This window comes from Petromyzon marinus, chromosome 3 (genome assembly GCF_048934315.1).
Source record: "Petromyzon marinus isolate PM22_M1 ecotype Great Lakes invasive population chromosome 3, UKy_Petmar_22M1.pri1.0, whole genome shotgun sequence".
Taxonomy (NCBI): domain Eukaryota; kingdom Metazoa; phylum Chordata; class Hyperoartia; order Petromyzontiformes; family Petromyzontidae; genus Petromyzon; species Petromyzon marinus.
In genome coordinates, this window is record NC_133669.1 from 10699841 (window position 1) to 10720080 (window position 20240).

Consider the following 20240-nt stretch of genomic DNA (forward strand, 5'->3'; position numbering starts at 1 on the left):
TGCACTGCGAAAAAAGGCCGATCATACCAGGAGCAGAGCCTTGACCTCGGAGTACTCAGACTCGGGCGATACCGAGGTCTCTGGGACATCGTCGGAGAGTAAACATGGATTCAGTGCCTGCAAACATCGTGGGGGGTTAACCTGCAATGATAATGTTACTATCACTGCAGATTTAGCGTGCTCTTGAAATAAACACACGGACACTTATCGCGCTCTTCAAAGACAAATAGAATTATATTTTAGTTTGTAAAGGAAACATTTTGCTTATTATTTATAAATAAGCATTAATCACAGCTCAAAGACATGGTTTACAAAAACAAATACTGAATACAATAAATACTTTAAGTATGTAAGTTAGCTTTATATACATTAACAGTTTTATAGCCTTTAAAAAAATACATCTCAGTGCAACATCACGGATAAGATGCAAAACATTTTATTTTTTTAGCATTTTTCATATATAGACCCAAACTTGATTTCCAAAACGGTTACCAAAAACCGGTGCACTTCCTTCTCCTGTATTAAACTTTGTATGCCCTGCCTGCAGCAGAGAAGCCTCACTGACGAGATATGCGCAGAAACACCGTTGGGGTCTGTGCACCACTAAAAAGTATGTACAATATTTTACAACGGACGCATGATTGTACTTGGTCATTTATACAAATATTTCCCGACGACAACAATAACGACGACAAACAAAAAGTGACTCTTGCAGGATAAATGCCTTTCGTTGGAGAGGACGGAAATAACAAAACGTACCACTTTAACGCGGCCACGGAGTATCGATTTCGTGCAAGCGAGCTGAAAGAAAAGCGCCAGGCGCTGAGATTTTTTTTATAACGATGCGAGATATAAAAAAAAAGCAACGACGATAACCCCTCCTGTCAGGGCGCCTCTTCCTCTCGCACGTCACGAGTTTCATCTCGGCTGGCGACGGCGCTGCCAGTGGCCCCGGCACGGCTCTCGCTCATCGCGGTCACTGTCGCTGCCACCGCTATCGCCGGCCCCGGCCTCTCTTCTGCCCAAGTGCCGGTTGGCCGGGCCTGGTCGCTCACCGCCGGCTGCGTCTCCTCTTCCGTGCATGCGGCAAGGCCGTAGTGCAACGTTTCTAAGTGCTGATTCGGGGACGACTCCGTCGAGTTTGCCGTCGCGATCCCAGTATCCTGCTGCTGCTGCTGCTGCTGATGCCGATAAAGATGCCGAAGATGATGATGATGATGTAGATGGGGTTCGTGATGCTGATGAGTCTGTCCAGTCGTGGATTGCGCCTGCAGAAATCCCGCCGTCGAGCAAAGACCGGCGAGGACGCTCGTCGCCACCGCCGGTGATGGTGGTGGGGGAGGAGGCGGGGGACCGCTCGCCGGCCGCTCCCCCGCCGCGCGGCTCCGCGCGAGCGCCTCGGCTCGCTGCGGCGGCGGCGGCGGCTCCTCGGCGCCGGCGAGTTGCGCGCCCGGGAGGCTTGTGCTCGGTACTCCGCTCTGCGGGGCCTCGCCGCCCATTCCGCAGGCGGCGCCGCGAACAGGGGGCGCCGCCACACCCGCGTGGACCATGTGGATCCCGCCCACGGACACTGTGCGGCGCGGGGCCCAGGCCAGGCCCTGCGAGTGCAGGGGGAGGTGGCTGAGGAAGTTCTGCAGAGGCGCGGTTGCTGCCGTTGCTGTCACCAGGAGCTGTGGCGTCAGCTCCTCCAATCCTCTGATGTTCCGGTCAGGAGTCATCACCTGCACGAGTCGATGAATTAAAGCAATACTGACTTAAAGCTCTCGTGACCGCAGGAATTCACGTTCTTTGGGTCTTTCGGTAAAGTCACGTAGATAGGTAAAAAAAAACAATATTACAAAAAATACTACGACGTTTCAATCGCAACACGACCGCTTGTGTTGCGATCGAAGCGTGGTAGTTGTTTGTTATATTGTTTTGAACCTATTTACGCGACTTTACCGAAAGTCCCAAAGAATATAAAGCAATATTGCGGCACACAAAGACCAGGTTTTTCCATCACAGAAATCCAGGACTGCTCTGGTAAGTTTTATCCGTGAGAAGTTACTGAAGGCTAGTGTCAACAAATATAGTTTGCCCCAAATATTTGTTGACCTCAGGAAATAATATTTGGCATATATCTGTAACCCCATGAGAATGAATATTTGCTCTCAATAGTGAACATTATTTTGGGCCATGATTGAGTTAGATCAGGGCTAGGTGCCACATTACTTTTATGTCCATTGTAATGGACATAAATATTGAGCAACTGCATTCCAAACGGATTGCAAAGTGTCTTAAGATTACGTTGAAAATGCGTGCATTAGAGACTTACATATAAAGAAAGATGTAGTGTGTTACAATTTAATTACGGAGTATAATTATTCAGAAGGGGGCCGAAAATTCCTCGAATATGGAGTCCCAGGATGAACGAAGAGTCACCCTTGGAGAAACAAATATTCGGGGGGGAATGTGCATTCTCTGAAATTGGCCTGTGATGAATATGAAGATGAGGCCGAGTGATTTCTCAACTGTGAGTCGAGCGCTTTACAAGCAACAGTCCTACGCAGCCACATTAGGGTCAAAATGTCATCGTGGCCCAAGCCATACGACGGTACCACCGCGCCTAGCTAACGCCTTCTCAACTCCAAGACATGCAGCCTTCGAGACCTGCCCTTGCTGAGTACCACAACTGGTCTTGGGTTTTTCCCTCGGTCGCCGCAGGACCCGTGGAGAACGCTCCAATGCCTACCCTGGTAACCTGCCCCTCACGCTTCCTAAATCACGTCCCACTCAGTGCAACCGTCGTTTGTGAATGAAATCTCTAACACTCGGCGACAATATCTTACAGAATTTGCCGCATTGCTTATTCTGTTCGCCATGACATTGCGAGCTGCTCAGGTCAAGTCCATCGCCGCCGCATTATAAATAAAAACTAAAACTATTTTTATTTTACCAGGTAAGGCCCCACTGAGCATTTAGCCACAAATGAATGCTTAACGAAATGGCTTATTAGGACCCGGAGAGAGACAGAACAGGCAAAATTCCAAATACACAACTGGCGTCAGGAATCGGGACCGAATCTATGACCTCCTGCATACCAGGCGAGGGAGATAACGTCTCATCACCTGCGGCGCCCCATCGCAAATCACCGGCAATGGGATTGAGACAACGCTCACCATGGGCTCCTCCGTGTCGTCTCTCGCGCCCAGCTCGGGACCACGGGACGGGGCCCGCGTGGGCAGGGTGAGCGCGATGACGCTCGCCGCCCTCCCGCCAAAGTCCCCGAACGCCCTCAGCGAGAAGTGCAGGCCCTCGCTCGCCCCGCCGTGCGAAAACCGCCGCGTCGCCTCCTCTTCCTCCTCGTCCTCCTCGTCTTCATCCTCCTCCTCGTCCTCCTCCTGCCCGTGGGCTCGCACGCTATCCTCCGACTCCACGCGCGCGAGCCGTCCCCCGCGCCGAGCGGGAGCGGAGCGGATCCTCTCGTCGCCCGGACCCACCCGCTCTCCGGAAACGGAGCGGCTCGTCCCGGCCGAGCGGAGGGCATGGGCGTCCGCGCCCGCGAGCTCGACGACGCCGCCGCCGCCGCCGCCGCCGCCGCCTCCCTCCTCGTCCTCCTCCTCGTCGTCGTCTTCGTTGTCAACGTCGTCGTCTTCTGCCCCCTCCGATTCCTCCACGTCGGAAAACTGGTGCACCTCCTCCCAGCACTGCAGCCGCTCCTCCTCGGCTCCTGCATGGGGAATGGGTGCGTTTGGGAGGATGGGAACACGAGTTGGCTTGCATGCGGAGCACGTGTATATCGACGGCTCTTTTACGTTTCTCCCCAGGAACCTTAGTTTGGCTCTAAGAGTCACCCGCACGGTAAATAGGACCGCTTCACTCCAGTGCTCAGATAATAATATAACAATAACACTTTCATATGCTTGGTTCTTTCGGTAAAGTCACGTAGAAGGGAAACAATAAAATAATAAAAAAATATATTGTTTTATATTTTTATCATTTCCTCCCTCCCTTCAACAAAGAACCAAGAATATGAATCCCCTGCAGTCACGAAAGCTTTAAATAAAAAAATAACACTTTCATTTTATATCACGTCATTCATGCCAACAGCATTCCACAAATCCCATAAGGACCAAATCCCATATACGGGGTTGGTCACGCACGGCTCGAAAGAAGCCCAACACCCACGTACGTATGAAGCAAACGAAAACTCCGCGACAAAGCAAAATGAGAAGTGTGTAAATAAATGAGGGAATCGCACCAAAAGATAAAGAACAAACAAAAACAAGTTATCGAAACAAAGAATTTAGTCCTTCAGGTCACATCACAGACCAAAATCTCAACTTCCCAACCGAGCCAGGAAATCTTCACACGAGAGATCCCGACGCTGGCTTACAATCCAATCCTCCACGTACTCACCCCGTGTCTACCTCGACCACACCCTCAACGTGCTTTACTCCCGTTACTCCCTTTGATGTGCTCACCACCCCAGCAACCAATAACTGCTCATAAAACCCTCGTGCGCACATCGCCCACGAGAAGTCCACCCCCTCCCTTCAACAGACGTACACGAAAACAACACGCAAATGCACAAAACAACAACTGCCACTCGCCGTGTTATTTTGTATACAGTACAACGCTAGTAATCCCACGTCGTGGCTTCAAGTGTCAGTGATGTCACCGTGGAGCTTATGCCAAGCTAGGTGCACTTTGAGGCCACGTGAAGTGGCAGAAGTTCGCTGGCAGGAGCTTACGGGACAGGCCGATGTGCGCACGAGCACACGCAAGGACAACTCGGTCACACGCAAACCAGCCCGTCCCCTCCCCAGCTACTGAAGGCAGATAGCACATATGTGGGATCGTAGTAGAACGGTACAACAATATATATATTCTGGATTGTCCCCTGCTGCCCGCAATTTGAGACTGGGGGCACCCATGGATGGGATTTACCGATTGAGTGGCCCCAGTATCACATTACAGAAGACAGTGTGACAAAATCCATTGTTGTGCTGTAATTGTATGCTCCCTCTGTTCGAGACCTTCCCAAAGCCACACTGACCAGCGTGGTGAAGTATATACATAGTCAAACAAGCCCCACAAATGACACGGCACCGGGAGGCTCTCATCCAATAGTGGATTGGCAAAAGAGCTGTGCATCTAGTTTTTGCAAAAACAGTTAATGTGACGCACTGATGATCCTCAAACGTGATATCCTGAACGTGTACATTCAGGACCCACGATGCTAAGCAAGTCACTTGAACAAATGTTTACACGACTTGGCTTTCTACGAAAATGTCTGGCCAGACAGTTCAGAGGTCAGAGCACTGAGCCGGCACTGAGCTGGCACCACTGAGATCCTGGGTTTGAATCCTGGTTCCAGTCACCCGTGATTAAACTGGGTTCTCAAGCATAGCAACTGATGGTCTCAGACTGGTTACTAATTATTATACAACACGATAATAAATTAGGTTTTCCACTGAAATTGGCCCAAAATTCCATCTCTGAGAATAAAAAAAATAATATCGGTTCAACCACAGTGCAACACTCTCATAGAATAGTGTATGGGAAAGTGCAAACTCTACTTAAAAGGATAAAATAAGCACTTGAAGAATATATTTTATACTTCTGCAGCGATTATCTGACACATGGGTCGCACTGCTCAGCGAGATTTAAGAACAAATACTTCATCACACGACGTGGCATCAATAAGAGCAACTGCAATCAGCTGGGAAACAGGAAAAACATAGCAAAGAAAATGGACTAATTTAACTTTTGCGGTTTTGTTTTTTTACGAACGCTGGAACTCATCACATTGTCGACGGGTCTCGCGGCTGTGCAACGTCGCGCATCGCGCGAGCGGGAGACATTAAAACATTTTCCCAAAACACAACTCCTCGCGCCGCGGTGAATGGAACGAGGCTTTCGGCGCCGCCTTCCCGAGACAAAACAGCGCGGCGTCAAAACAATTTACAAAAAATCATTTCGATTACTTCAGCGCGAAGCGGTGCGAGCGGGCTTGCGCGCGTGGTAAAAACACGCTCACGTTGTTTCGCAGGGAGGAAAGGGTGCAGAGCCAACGTGGGGATGTGCACAAAAAAAAACATATGCTTGACTCACTACGTCGCCTCCACATTTGGCGAGGCGTGTTTTTTTTTGGTTAGCCGAGTAAAGAAATGTAATGTCACAGGGTTGAGGGCTCTTTGTTTTCTTTCAAGTGAACGAGCGGACCCTTTTGAAGGTGTAATGACTACAAAGCGGATCGCCGTGTTGTTTTGTACACAGCGCTCAGAATTTCCCCGTCGCGGCTTCATCAACATCGTAACGTCGACAACACAGCACGCTCGCGAATCTCAAAAATGTACACATGGGTACGCCGCGTTCAAAACAGGCCTTTGATAGTTTTTACTTTATTTAAAATGTTAAGCGTATATATTTAAACTCTTACCGACGTTTTCTGGAATGCAGATGAGTAGACGTAACTCTGATGCTTTCTGGAATGCAGATGAATAAACGTAACTCTCTTGAGAGGCGGATGGGTGGCACGGGAGGTTAATAATGACCACCAGCGTTGCTGCTAAGATCGAGAGCATGGATCACTGGCGATAACCCCGACATTATTCAAACGCAGGAGATGTATCAACATGGTCACTCAAGTCTGCATACAAATATAATATGACATGATATTTGCACAGGAACTCAATTGCATCTGATGATAATTTAAATAGAAACGCAAAATAAAAATGCTCGCCAGTACAGCCTAAACCTCGTGGTTGAGAGATCGGTGAGAATTACACTATTGAAGGCTTTCACACAAAGGTGTACAGTATGTGGGGTTAATTTAGCCACACATCAGTTTGTTTTGGGCACTAAGCGGGACCGTGACAGTGATCGTCTTATCAAATGACTGATTCTCCACGAAAAGAATTGGGAATTTCCATTCCTGTCTGAGGGCAGGCAACACAGATGAGCACCACCCACTGCTATCTTGAGCAGGGAGACAGATATTTTGAGATTGGTTTTCAATCGAGGTGGTTGCCACTGATGAATATCCTTGGTTCGAGTCTGGGAGTCAGCTGCCTGTGTGATTAAACTGGGTTCTCAAGTGTAGTGAGTTGATGATCTCAGCCTGGTCACCAATGACAGCACAAAAACCAATGAGATTAAAATTTAGTTTTTTTTACCTAATTCACCAAATTCTCTGGGAGTACGAATATTTGGCTTTGATTGCCATCTGACGAGGGTTTATTTTTTGCAGTGCAGGTGGAGAAGTTTATCGACACTATTAATGCCAATAGCATAATAAAAAAAAATAAAAAAAATCTTGACTTAAAGCTTTCGTGACTGCAGGAATTAATATTCTTTGGGTCTTTCGGTATAAGTCACGTAGATAGGTTCAAAGAAAATAACAAAAAAGTAACCAAAAAAACTTCGACGTTTCGATCACAACACAGGCGATCGTCATAAAGGAGGCAAAAAACATATTTTGGATGTAAAAACAACGGGAAAAAATGGTTTAAAAATTCTAACGCTCAACTCTAGATCTCAAGGATGGAGCAATGGCACAGTCGCTTGTGTACTTGCGCTCTGAACCCGGCAACCCGAGCTCGGCTAACATCAGTGGCGAGTGATCAAACCCAATTTTGGGCCAACCCTTCAGTCCCCGCGCCCCCCCCCCCCTGCTACCCCCAGCTTCATCAACCTGCTCTGAGCGGTATGGCGAAGTACGTTTAAACAATCCCCATGACTGGCATGGCATAGGCAAGCCTTCTAATCCAGCAGCGGATTGAGAGTGGGGCTGCAATTTATTACGAGTACTCGAGATCTAAACTTTATTGACGAGTTTACCAAGTTCGCAAAAAGTCATGCTTGAGATTATGTAATGGTTGCCAACAGGCGGCGTTCATCTTCGGAGGACCGGGGGGACACATGGGATCCGACGGGCAGCCGTCAACAGAAAAAGTCGTTTTGCGTTATTTTCAAGCGGTGACGAGCAGACAGAGCTAATGCATACACGCTTTCAACCTCAGCTGGCAAGCGTTAATAAATGGGTTTAGCGACAGCTCCTACTCACACGGCGGCGCCTGCCTAACCCTTGGTCGCCACGGAGATGCTTGCCCCCCACCATCTCCCACATCCCCCCACCTCAGAGGAATAATCTCACTTCCATCTGCGCTTCCGCTCGGCACCCCGGCTCCGTAACTCACGGGTGCCGCCGGGTCAGGTGTGACGGGACCCCGCGAGAGCGCCCGTGCCCTCGACGCGCCCACAATCTTGACAGCGATCGGAGCAGAATGCGACGACTGGGTCATCTGTCTGTTTATCTAGCAAAGCGGTCACCGGGAGGAAGAACAAAAATACGATCGCGGGGGTTTTGGTGGGGTTTACGCTGATGGGAGGTTTGGTCAATCAACAATATTGTGCTTGGGATCCCCCTGTGCCTTCTTACATAATTTATCATTGTGTTTGTGCGTGTATGCGTGTCTGTGTGCGAGAGCCGAGGCTGTTCCATTTTTTAAGGCAATCTACTGCTGGACGAATGGATCACGTTGGTGAGACAAATGTGAGCAGTTGGGATGGGTTCTCCATGGGAGGTGCTGAAGATTTGCGAAAGTTGGAGAGCATCTGTCATGGGCATCAGCCTTCGGTTACGAGGATGATGCCAGATAGACTGCTGGATGAGGGCCGCGCCATGCCGTGTTCGTTGTGGGGGGGATGATTGACCATACTTCACCACGCAAGATCAGTGCAGGTTGACAAAGGCGGAGAGCATAGAGGTGGGAGCATAGAAGCACACAACGTAACCTCGCATTCTGCTCTCGGTGGTGGTCACCTATCCAAGCCTATACAAGTTCGACTCTTACTTGGCTTCCGAGATCTGTTGAGATCGGGCTCGTTCCGCGTGATTTGCTCACAGGCACTGGTCCACGATTCATCTCCAATTTGCCAGTGATAGGGATTGAAGCGAGTGGCCCTAGTGAATAATGAGCCACAGTGTGGTTGGATATTACCCCAAAAGTAGCATAACTCATAAAACGGCGGTAATAAGTTTGTTTTGGTCTTTCTCCCACGTATGTATGTTGAACCGCTTTCACATCGTACGTAGCCAACCGTGCTCATCGGAGGTGTGGGGGAAGGGGTGGAATATAGAAAATTTCCCCACCCTTTCACCGGCCGCACAGGGAGATGGGTTCGAACTGGCGACCTTTGGATTGAAAGTCCAGCGTGCTCACCGCTCCACTAGGCCAGCTCAATAACTCGCATATAATTTGCTGAAATTGTAAATAGTCGATTCTCGCACGCACAATTTGATGGCCGTGTGAGAATCAATAACAATTTGTCATTCGATGACAAAACAGAGGCGTAGACACGTCATCTCACTCGTATATAGATCCGTTTTCCCACGCAAAAAAGTAAACGTCATTTCTGACACAACCCATCGGTCTAATCGTACCTGTAGGAGCAAATATTATCAGCGGGACTGATACAGCACAAACTCCGGACCGACATCCAAATGCAGCGTCTCATCAGCAGAAACCAGGCCAGCCTGAATAGACGCATCATACATGCACGGCGGTGAAAGCCCTCATTAACGCTGGCTCAGCAGCACCATCTGCAGGACACAGGGTGACAAACGCACACGTTACTGAGCTGTTTCACACTGCTTCTTCGCACTTAAAGGTCCACTGACTGGAGTTGGACGGGTGCCTCGGAAGTCAGAGATCTGAGCCAGTATCGCTGGAACTTGGCTTCAAATCCAATGATCCAGAAATAATTAACTGAATTAAATTATTATTTTTTATTTACCACTAATCTAGATAGCTATTTTTCAGGAATGACCTGGTCACAAATTATAGCTCAACGAAGTGGCTATTCACGTGGAAATGTATAGCGGCCAAATACTCCAAACGCATAATTCTAAATGTGGTGGCAAAAAACCGGAGTACCCGGAGAAAAATCCACACGACCACGGGGAGAACATGAAAACTCCAAATATACACACGTCAGGGTCGGGATCGAACCCATGAAATCATGTATATCAGGCGAGGGAGTTAACATCTTGCCACCGTGAGATTAAACAAGGCTCCCAACTGCAGTGAGTTTACGGTCACAGCCTGGTCACCAATGACTACTTCAAGGCTTGCCTTTGATATGGCTACATTCCAACTCTGAGAAGCAAAAATATGATATTGGTTAGACCGTCATGAGTTAATATTTGATGAGAATGGGTGTGAAAGTGCGCCCCCTACTGTGCAAATGCTAAACAAGCCACTTAAAGGATTTTCCTGAAAGTACTGTGAAAAATCTTTTTGCGGACTGTTTTCGGATACATAGGGTAGGCTAAATGACACAGTTCAGAAATGATCCTTCATCTCCTGACGTGACACAATAGCACAGTTGAAACTTGGGAAAAAAGCCAACAAATATACCATAAACAGTTGACTGACTTATAGCCTGGTATGGCGGTGAAGCTGCAATCCAGAAACTAGGAGGCAGGATTGGTGGAGCAAATATGTAGCGACAGTAAGGGAAAAAAGTATTTGATCCCCTGCTGATTTTGTACGTTTGCCCACTGACAAAGAAATGATCAGTCTATAATTTTAATGGTAGGTTTATTTGAACAGTGAGAGACAGAATAACAACAAAAATCCAGAAAAACGCATGTCAAAAATGTTATAAATTGATTTGCATTTAAATGAGGGAAATAAGTATTTGACCCCTCTGCAAAATATGACTTAGTACTTGGTGGCAAAACCCTTGTTGGCAATCACAGAGGTCAGACGTTTCTTGTTGTTGGTCACCAGGTTTGCACACATCTCAGGAGGGATTTTGTCCCACTCCTCTTTGCAGATCTTCTCCAAGATATTAAGGTTTCGAGGCTGACGTTTGGCAACTCGAACCTTCAGCTCCCTCCACAGATTTTCTATGGGATTAAGGTCTGGAGACTGGCTAGGCCACTCCAGGACCTTAATGTGCTTCTTCTTGAGCCACTCCTTTGTTGCCTTGGCCGTGTGTTTTGGGTCATTGTCATGCTGGAATACCCATCCACGACCCATTTTCAATGCCCTGGCTGAGGGAAGGAGGTTCTCACCCAAGATTTGACGGTACATGGCCCCGTCCATTGTCCCTTGATGCGGTGAAGTTGTCCTGTCCCCTTAGCAGAAAAAACACCCCAAAGCATAATGTTTCCACCTCCATGTTTGACGGTGGGGATGGTGTTCTTGGGGTCATAGGCAGCATTCCTTCTCCTCCAAACACGGCGAGTTGAGTTGATGCCAAAGAGTTCCATTTTGGTCTCATCTGACCACAACACTTTCACCCAGTTGTCCTCTAAATCATTCAGATGTTCATTGGAAAACTTCAGACGGGCATGTATATGTGCTTTCTTGAGCAGGAGGACCTTGCGGGCGCTGCAGGATTTCAGTCCTTCACGGCATAGTGTGTTACCAATTGTTTTCTTGGTGACTATGGTCCCAGCTGCCTTGAGATCATTGACAAGATCCTCCCGTGTAGTTCTGGGCTGATTCCTCACCGTTCTCATGATCATTGCAACTCCACGAGGTGAGATCTTGCATGGAGCCCCAGGCCGAGGGAGGTTGACAGTTCTTTTGTGTTTCTTCCAGTTGAGAATAATCGCACCAACTGTTGTCACCTTCTCACCAAGCTGCTTGGCAATGGTCTTGTCGCCCATTCCAGCCTTGTGTAGGTCTACAATCTTTTCCCTGACATCCTTGGAGAGCTCTTTGGTCTTGGCCATGATGAAGAGTTTGGAATCTGATTGATTGATTGCTTCTGTAGACAGGTGTCTTTAATACAGGTAACAAGCTGAGATTAGGAGCACTCCTTTTAAGAGTGTGCTCCTAATTTCAGCTCGTTACCTGTATAAAAGACACCTGGGAGCCAGACATCTTCATGATTGAGAGGGGGTAAAATACTTATTTCCCTCACTAAAATGCAAATCAATTTATAACATTTCTGACATGCGTTTTTCTGGATTTTTGTTGTTGTTATTCTGTCTCTCACTGTTCAAATAAACCTACCATTAAAATTATAGACTGATCATTTATTTGTCAGTGGGCAAACGTACAAAATCAGCAGGGGATCAAATACTTTTTTCCCTCACTGTATGAGGTGTGAGACTCCGAGCTACAGGGGCATGAGTAGGTAACCGTAGTCTCATTGCTTTCCCTTTGCAAGCATGGGTTTTCTGCAGACACTCTGATTTCATATCACGTGTAAAATTGCTGACAATCTGGCCTAAACACTCCTCGAATAACCCTCCTGAAAATTAGTCTTGAGACTAAATCTTCTTTTTTTATCTCCAGTTAGGCAAACACATTACCGGTGTCTTACCGGTGGCTTTCACTTGGCTATACATTCTCCAACAATTGTAAACACAAAGGTTTTAATGTGAATTATGGGGTATATTTAACAGGGGGCAGCAGAGGGCCTCAAACTTCCACACTGAGCACTCGTTACACATTACAGAACGTGGGGGATTGGGGCCTCTCACTCCACAGTTTGCATTTATTGCCTAAGCCCAGGCACTCTCTTTTTTTAACAGTCAATAGGGGCTTTGGTACAACACGTTATGAGAAGAGATGATAATGGCTGATCATCGAGACACATGACTGAGTAGCAGAATGCGCCCAACGTCCACTGTAGATATGGAGCGATTAAATCAACTCGTGTGCAGGTGCCAGATGGATTGTTGCAGTGCAAGACCGTGAGTGATGGCAAAGGCTTCGTGAGCCCTTCATACAGCAGTGGATAGATCATGGTTGATGATGATCACCCTCATGACTGATGATAGTGGAAAGATAATATTGCTTTTAACATGTATGTTTAATGGTGAAACGTATTGCTTTTTACATGTATATTTAATGGTGAAATTTAAGTAGTAATGTGTGTGCTGGTTGGAATTCAGGTTCAAGCCAAGAGTGGTTACAATTCTGGGTTCTTGAGGTAACCGAGTGACTCCGACAACACTAAGACAGACATTTTGAAAAATCCTGGATTTTAATCCGGGTTTCTGCCTGTAGCAGGGTTTTTCGTAAAGTGCAGTGCCCCATAGTGTGTGGATGAGGTTAAATATCAGGAGATATCAAAGAACTACTCCTGATATTCTACCTCATTTATCCACGCCCTTGAACACACGTGCTTATGTGCTGCTTTGCGGAAGTTCTGAATAGATTGTTGTATTCACAACACCAAGAGTACAACTGGAATAGAATTGGGAAAAAAAACCCCCAAAAGTACATTCTGTGAACCTGTGCGACAAAAGTTCACACTCGTATTAAATCAAATTATTCAAATGAAACACGTCCTCCACCGCAGAACATAATGTGCCGGACACACTGCCTCTGTGATTTCGCAGTCTACCGGCTCTTCCCCCTCCTCCCCCCAGGATCCCACCTCCCCACAGTAACTGCGCTTCACTGAGCCTCTACATCTCCCATTACACATAAGTAACTGCGCACTTACAATTGTTCCACCGGGCTAAGGAAAGACTGGCGGAAGGGAATGTGCCGGGCGGTGAAAATCACTCGTGTGCCTAATATTCGCTCTTGCTATTACATGTGCCCCTGCATCGATCCTCGTAAAACATTACAGCCCACGCGACGATTCATACAATGACCCGAGCCTCAGCGTGGAAAATAGTTACCCCAGGAGTGATGGAAAATTAATTGTAATATCCACGTTCATCCGCGTGTTACCAAACGGACAAAAGGAGTTACACTCTGGTTATTTCGGTAAAGTCACGTAGGCAAAATCAAATTTTAAATAAAAGAAAACTAAATTAAATCACGACGTTTCGGAGGCAACACAAGCTTCCGTCTTCAGCAAGATAGCTGCTGCATCAAGATGCAGCTATCTATCAAGATGCAGCTATCTTGCTGTGACTGTTCCACCTGAAGACGGAAGCTTGTGTTGCCTCCGAAACGTCGTTATTTAATTTAGTTTTCTTTCATTTTAAATTTCATTTTACCTACGTGACTTTACCGAAAAAAACAAAGAGTATGAACCCTTGCAGTCACGAAATCTTCAAATCTAAAAGGAGTTATTCATCACTGATAAACACGTATTATAAGATCCGCCCTTGAACCCTCCCACATAAAATCTGAGAAAAGGATTTTCCCTGTGTGTCAAATGTGAACATTTGACAATATCAATCGCTGAATTCTTATTGGCTACTGGTGCGTCATATGTCAGGGCAGCGCCATGTTGCTGCTGGCTACGGGGACACCAAGAAAATTCGTCGGATTGATGGAAATAACAGTCAATTCAAATGTATCGATTTTATCAGCTCTCTCGCTTAATTTTCCATGCGCTGCACTTAAAACGCGAGTGGAAGTCAAACGTTTCAATTTCCAACTGCAATCATCGCCTTTTACCCTGTGACGCAAATTCTCGCGAGACGGTGCAGTTGCGTGGGTAATTCCGGCGGTTCTGGCGAGGTTAAAGGCATTCAGTGGGCACAAGCCAAAATCCGTTCCTGGCCTCTGCTGTGAAGGTCGCCCATCAATCGATGGGATGCAGCGATAACCAATTACCATTGATCACCGAAACCCGCGTGGGGGTCGATCGACATAGCCCAGGAGTGGAGCATAACTCGTAAAGGGGAGTGATGTTGTTTTGTTCATGCAGCCCTCCAGTGAGGATAGTATCGACTGCCCCTTATACAAATATATATGCAGCCCTTTTGTCAATCCACTGCTGGGCGATGGTCTCCAAATTCCGTGCAGGTAGTGGGGATTATATGGCCATACTTCACCGCTCTTGTCCGTGTGGGTGGGTGAAGGCGGGGAGCGTAGACAAGACAGAATCACAGTAAAACAATGGATGTTGCTACACTGCCCTCTGCTGACAACTGAGTCGCGTGGCAGCCCAGTCAAGCACGATCCAGGCTCAGCTCCGCTTAGCTTCCAAAATCTAATGAGATCGGGCGCAGTGCACGTGATTCGGTCGTAGGCCGTATATCCATCCATCGGTGTCAGCTCCGAGTTTGGAGGTCGATGGTAAATGCGTGCCAGCACTTTCACTCTTGACACGAACTCCTGCGACGATGCTCCCCACGCTGAGCGAGAGTCCACTCCCCAATCTCACCATCCCACGAGGCTCGCGTAAACACCGCGGCGATAAGCGTATTGAACAGAGCGGCGGGCACAGGAAACAAATCCGACCTGGATCGTCCTCCTCGAGCTGGTCCTCCAGCAAGGTTGGGTTGACCCCGACCTCGAGACACTTCTTGCTGTGAGCTTTGGACTTCATGTGCTTCGTGAGATTCCCTGTCGCACAAGCGAGAGAAGCACACGAGGCACCGCGACTCCGTGAGGGATTGCTCACGGTGCTGTGCACACACAGGAGGCGACCGAGCAAGCACCCATCTCTGCTGACTCTCTCGTGTCTGCTGACCCAAAAGCCAGTCCGGTCTGAGGTGCCACGATGGTGAGATGTTCAATACCTTGCCTGGTATACAGGAGATCGTGGGTTCGATCCCGACCCTGATGCTTGTTGTATATTTGGAGTTTGCGTGTGCTCCCCGTGGCCGCGTAGATGTTTACCCAGGTCCTCCGGTTTTTCCCTCCCCATTTAGAAACATGCTTTTAGATTATCTGGTTACCGTGAATATCCACGTGATAAGCCACTTTCGTTCAGCTATCATTTGCAGCCAGGGCGCTTCTGAAAAAGAGCCATACAGTGGTACCTCGGTAAACGTCGTTAATTCGTTCCAAAAGGTAGGACCGAAAATGACGGACACCAAACGAATTTTTTCCCATAAGAAATAAGGGGAAAGGAAATAATCCGTTCCCGAGTATAAGAAATGATATTTTATATGGCATATTATACATTCATGGGGTTGTATAACATAATGTAGACACTACTTATCACTAAAATGCGTACATACATTAAAATGACAGAAAAAAACCACGTGAAAATTCACAGAGAGTTACAGCAAGGGTTGTGCACTGAACGAGATCTACAGGCAGACTGAGGAGCGGTGCTTTGTCTCAGTCGTGAACGGGGTCGACGCGGGTATGCGGTGACTCATCCCGACCCATACAAGTTCTAGCAAGCGAAGCGTATCCCAAGCAAGACGGCGTATCCCAAGACATTTTTTTATCGTCAAAACACGACGTGTACCAAATTCGACGTATTCCAAAGCGGTCGTATGCCGAGGTATGACTGTATAGCTCAGTGGGCCTTAGCTGGTAAAATAAAAAGTTGTTTAGTTTTTAAAAATGCGCTCGACATATCAGCACTTGGCAAGCATAGCAAACGCACGTCATCGGCACTGATATTTGTGTGGCGAGCTCACATCACACCTCCAAGTGGATGAGTAAACTGCGGGAAGCGATGCATTAATGGCGTACTGGCATTTGCATCGGGACTATGTATTTCTTACGTTTAAGTATATCCCCACCCCCCCCCCTCCACACAATGTATTCCAATTGTGCAACCCATGTCATGAGATGAAGATTTAAAATTCAGAAAGCTATGCGCCACGCCAACACGGACCGATTATTTACAACGCCGCGTCGGCGCTTCCATTCACAAAAGCCGTCAATTATTAATGCGGTGCCGGCGTGCAGCCGCCGTCAATTTCAATTTGGCCTCGCGTCCGCCACGCAGCAACTCGCCCGTCACCCTTCGCTTGTTGCTGTAGAATAAACCACGGGGGGAAGAGGCGCAATGGCCGGGATTGCTTTTGGCACGCGCCGCGGGTCAGCAAAAGCGGCGCTCGGCAAATATGAACGATTTACGCCGAATTCTGAGGACCTGCGACGGAATTTCAAAACGGCGCGGCCAAGAACTCGTTGCACCTACACCGTGTTGTTTTTCTTCACGCCCACCTCGGCGGTCGTTAAGGGGAGCGGGCGGCAAGGTGCCAATTGAAACGGGGCAAAGGGGCATGGCGCGCCGTTTCCCCCTCTGTGTCGCCACACTGTCGTGTAGCCTCACCTGCGGGCGCTGCGATAAACAGCGCAGGTAACGCGGCGTTAAACGTGCCGTCGTGCGAGTCTCCGCTAAGCGATCGCGACGTCCAAGACGGAGCGTCGGTCCTCTCGCACGCCATACGTGTGCATCTGAATGCTGGGACGACAGCTAGCATGTATATGCAGCCAGAAGCATGTTACCCAGCTGCGCCCTGCAGCATTTCCCATTTCCAAAGTGCATCGTGCATTCTCGAAGGAGAGATTTAATCGAAGCAGCTATCTCGCGCCTATGACCAAACGAGCCCGAATTTGCCCAATCTCACGAGATCTCAGGTCCAGCCAGGATGGGCGACCACCAGGGCTTGCCAGCTGTTGCAGGTATGAGGCTGCGAGGTGTATCCAGCAGATGGCAGCGCTGAACCTCACCCCCTCGTACACGCACAGCGGCTTTTCTCCGGGCACTCCCAAATGCAGCGAAGTTAAGACAAACAACTCAATAATGGTATTAGTGGTAATGGAAAACCGCTTGGGGATATGTTGTGTTGTTTACATGCAAATTTCTCACTTTAACATCACAAGCCCCGCCCACTTCGTTTATGACCCTTGGGCTACACCCATTTCAAACCTCTAAAACAGCCTACCTCAGCAGCTTTCCCCACTCTTTTTTCTCCTGATGACGATCGCTTGCGTTGCGAGCGAAACGTCGTGGTTTTTTGTAAAAAAAAAAATGTCTTCTACGTGACTTTACCGAAAGACCCAAAGTATATGAACTCCTGGAGTCATGAAAGCTTTAAGTCAAGATTGTGTTGTAAGTCAAGTGTCCAGGTGGTGCCAGTCATCATTATTACAAGTGTTGCCCAGGATTGCCGAGTTTCATTTTTGTTCCCCTTGTTTGTTTCCATAAAGAGTTTGTACATCAATACATCATTGCCATGTACTTTATTCATGATACCCCAGGTCCCCTTTGCCATGAGTGGGCTTTGTGTCACTGTACTCTCACTCAGTTCCAGATAACCCGACTCTGCAGTGTGGGATTATAGTCGTAGGAGTAGACATGCTCTGGATTGTGACACATCTCCTTTAGCTAACACAGAGCATATGTTTGGGGAGTGGTGGTGCAATGGTTTGTATACACTGCACTCTGAACTGGGTAACCCGAGTTCAACTCCAGGCCAGTGGCGAGTGATATCTGAACTGGTCCTGGGCTTCCCCGCTTCATTACCAACCCCCCAGCACTGGCCAAATCTCGACAAATAACCCCCACGACCGACATGGCATGGGGAAAAAGCCCGAACTCCAGCAACGGATTTACACGGGGCTGTAAAATAATAACTTACTGTACGTGGATTTAAATTCCAAATACATTTTTCTAAGTTTTGAGACTCAACATATAACTCTTCTCGTCAACGCTGTCACAGTCAAATCGCAAATGGGTCTCAGTGCTCGCGTGAGTGAGGATTGGGCGACGTGGTGCTCACTTCCATTGATGGCTTACATGCCCGGCTTCACCAACTTACATTGACCAGCATGGTGAAGTATGGTCAAGAAACTCCTATGAGTGACACCGCATAGGGAGTCCTTCAAATAACACTGGCTAGACAGCAATTTTACTTATTATTATTTGTTATGGATTTATTTGCAGAGGAGGCAGTCAGGTTTTGGTTAATCATGAGAGGACATGCTGAGAGAAGGGTGACGCTCTGTGCTGGTGGTTTCCCAGCCGGAGGGGAAGAGAAAAACCGACACAACGTGAGAGGGAGGAGAGAGTCAGGCACTGGAAACGCCGCCAATACGACAAGAAAATTCAATATACATGAAAGCCAAACTCTAATTGTCTCTCTGCTATAACGAGCGGTGGAGTAGCACCCGCCTCCATTCAATTGGCAATCTTCAGCTAGCAGTGGCAAATCCACATTACTATGGCAGGGAAAAGTACATCTATTGGATGAATGCCAAATCGAACGACCACTCCCGTTCTACTTCAACATGCTTTTGCGAATTGGAAACTGCCAGAAGTGCCACTCAGCCAGATAAAACAAACAACAGCATGAACTCGCATGCAAATGCATGTGCATGCTTTTGATGATCAAAATCTGTTTGTTTTTCCCCCCCGGGTCTGCCTGGGGCGGCTCAGGGGTACAGCGAGCGGCACGCATCACAAGGTTGGAAGTTCAGATCCCGGTCGGGGTGGACTCAGCTCATAATCCCCTTTTGGGGTGAATAAAATAAGTTCCGCTTTGTTGGAAAGATAACTGTTGTAGTTGTTTTATGGATTGCCCCGGATAGGCTTTGCACCCAGCCTTTGGAGTGTGTAATTTTCACCACTGGCTCAGGGCTGTGGACAGGAGATAAGCAACATTCCAGCTTAACTCAGTAGAAAACCACCGGTTTCTTTTCAGAGATGGATTGTCTCGATGAGCCCTCGCGTAGCGAGTTGCTGAGCGCCGTCGGTCAAGTTGTATTTATATATACACACACGCACCCCAGCACAGGCTTTTGGCTAGCCATCGAACAAAGACGGCCACTGCATAGCGCGTTTTTAGATGCGCATCTGTGGCTGTCTGGAACGCTCCTCCTTCCGATATTAGGAAACCACTGGAGCTGTGCATATTTCAATCTAGATTGAAAACTCATTTATTTAGAACTGCTTTTTGTGTTCAGTAAGTTGTCCTTCCCCGCACCTCCGATTAGCACGGTTGGCTACATACGGTGCAAAAGAAGTTCAACATAGACACATAGAGACAGAACTGTACTTGTAAGGTGGTGTCTGCTCAACGCGGTGGACTATTGTGCACTTGAACCTTTGACTCACGAGCGATGATATTTAAGGCTGCAGACGTAAAACACAATAGGCGCCTCGCAGCCGTGCGATTATTTTAGAGTAAATCCGACTCGCCGCGCTCGCCGCGACCAAAATAGAATCGGAGACTTCAATCCAAGGGGACAAAACGTCCGCCGCCCAGTCAGTTCCGTGGGCACAGCTCCCATCCCGGGACACTGTGTGTGTGTGTGTCGGAGTAGGCCGCTGTGTGATGGTGTCAATCCGCTGCTGGATGAGGGCCGTCGCCCCGCCGTGCGGGTCGTGGGGGTTATTTTACCAAAGGTCACCACGCTGGTCAACGTGGATTCGTCAAGTTGGGCAGCGTAGGTGTGGGAGCGTATAAGCACAGAACAACAATGGATATTGCCACACCGCCCTCTGCTGCCCCAGCGTAGTCCCAGAGTAGACAGGTCATACACGGTGGTGGCCCATTCAAGAATTGTCCAGGCTCAATACCTGCATTCGCTTCTGAGCTCTGACCAGATCGGGCACATTATGTGTCA

At 48.1% G+C, this 20240-nt stretch overlaps 1 protein-coding gene across 6 annotated transcripts in view; it reads right to left on the reverse strand.

The window, feature by feature from the left end:
• Window positions 1–210: 210 nt before the first annotated feature.
• Window positions 211–20240, reverse strand: part of LOC116953516 (transcription factor HIVEP3-like) — a 116583-nt gene continuing 96553 nt past the window's right edge. For all 6 annotated transcript variants that reach the window (XM_032973804.2, XM_076073998.1, XM_032973823.2 and 3 more), the window contains 3 exons: window positions 15162–15266; window positions 3159–3709; window positions 211–1721 (listed from right to left, as the gene is read on the reverse strand). In XM_032973804.2, the coding sequence (XP_032829695.2) occupies window positions 885–1721; window positions 3159–3709; window positions 15162–15266 (1493 nt within the window). In that variant the 3' untranslated portion in view covers window positions 211–884. The remainder of the gene's footprint in view (window positions 1722–3158; window positions 3710–15161; window positions 15267–20240) is intronic.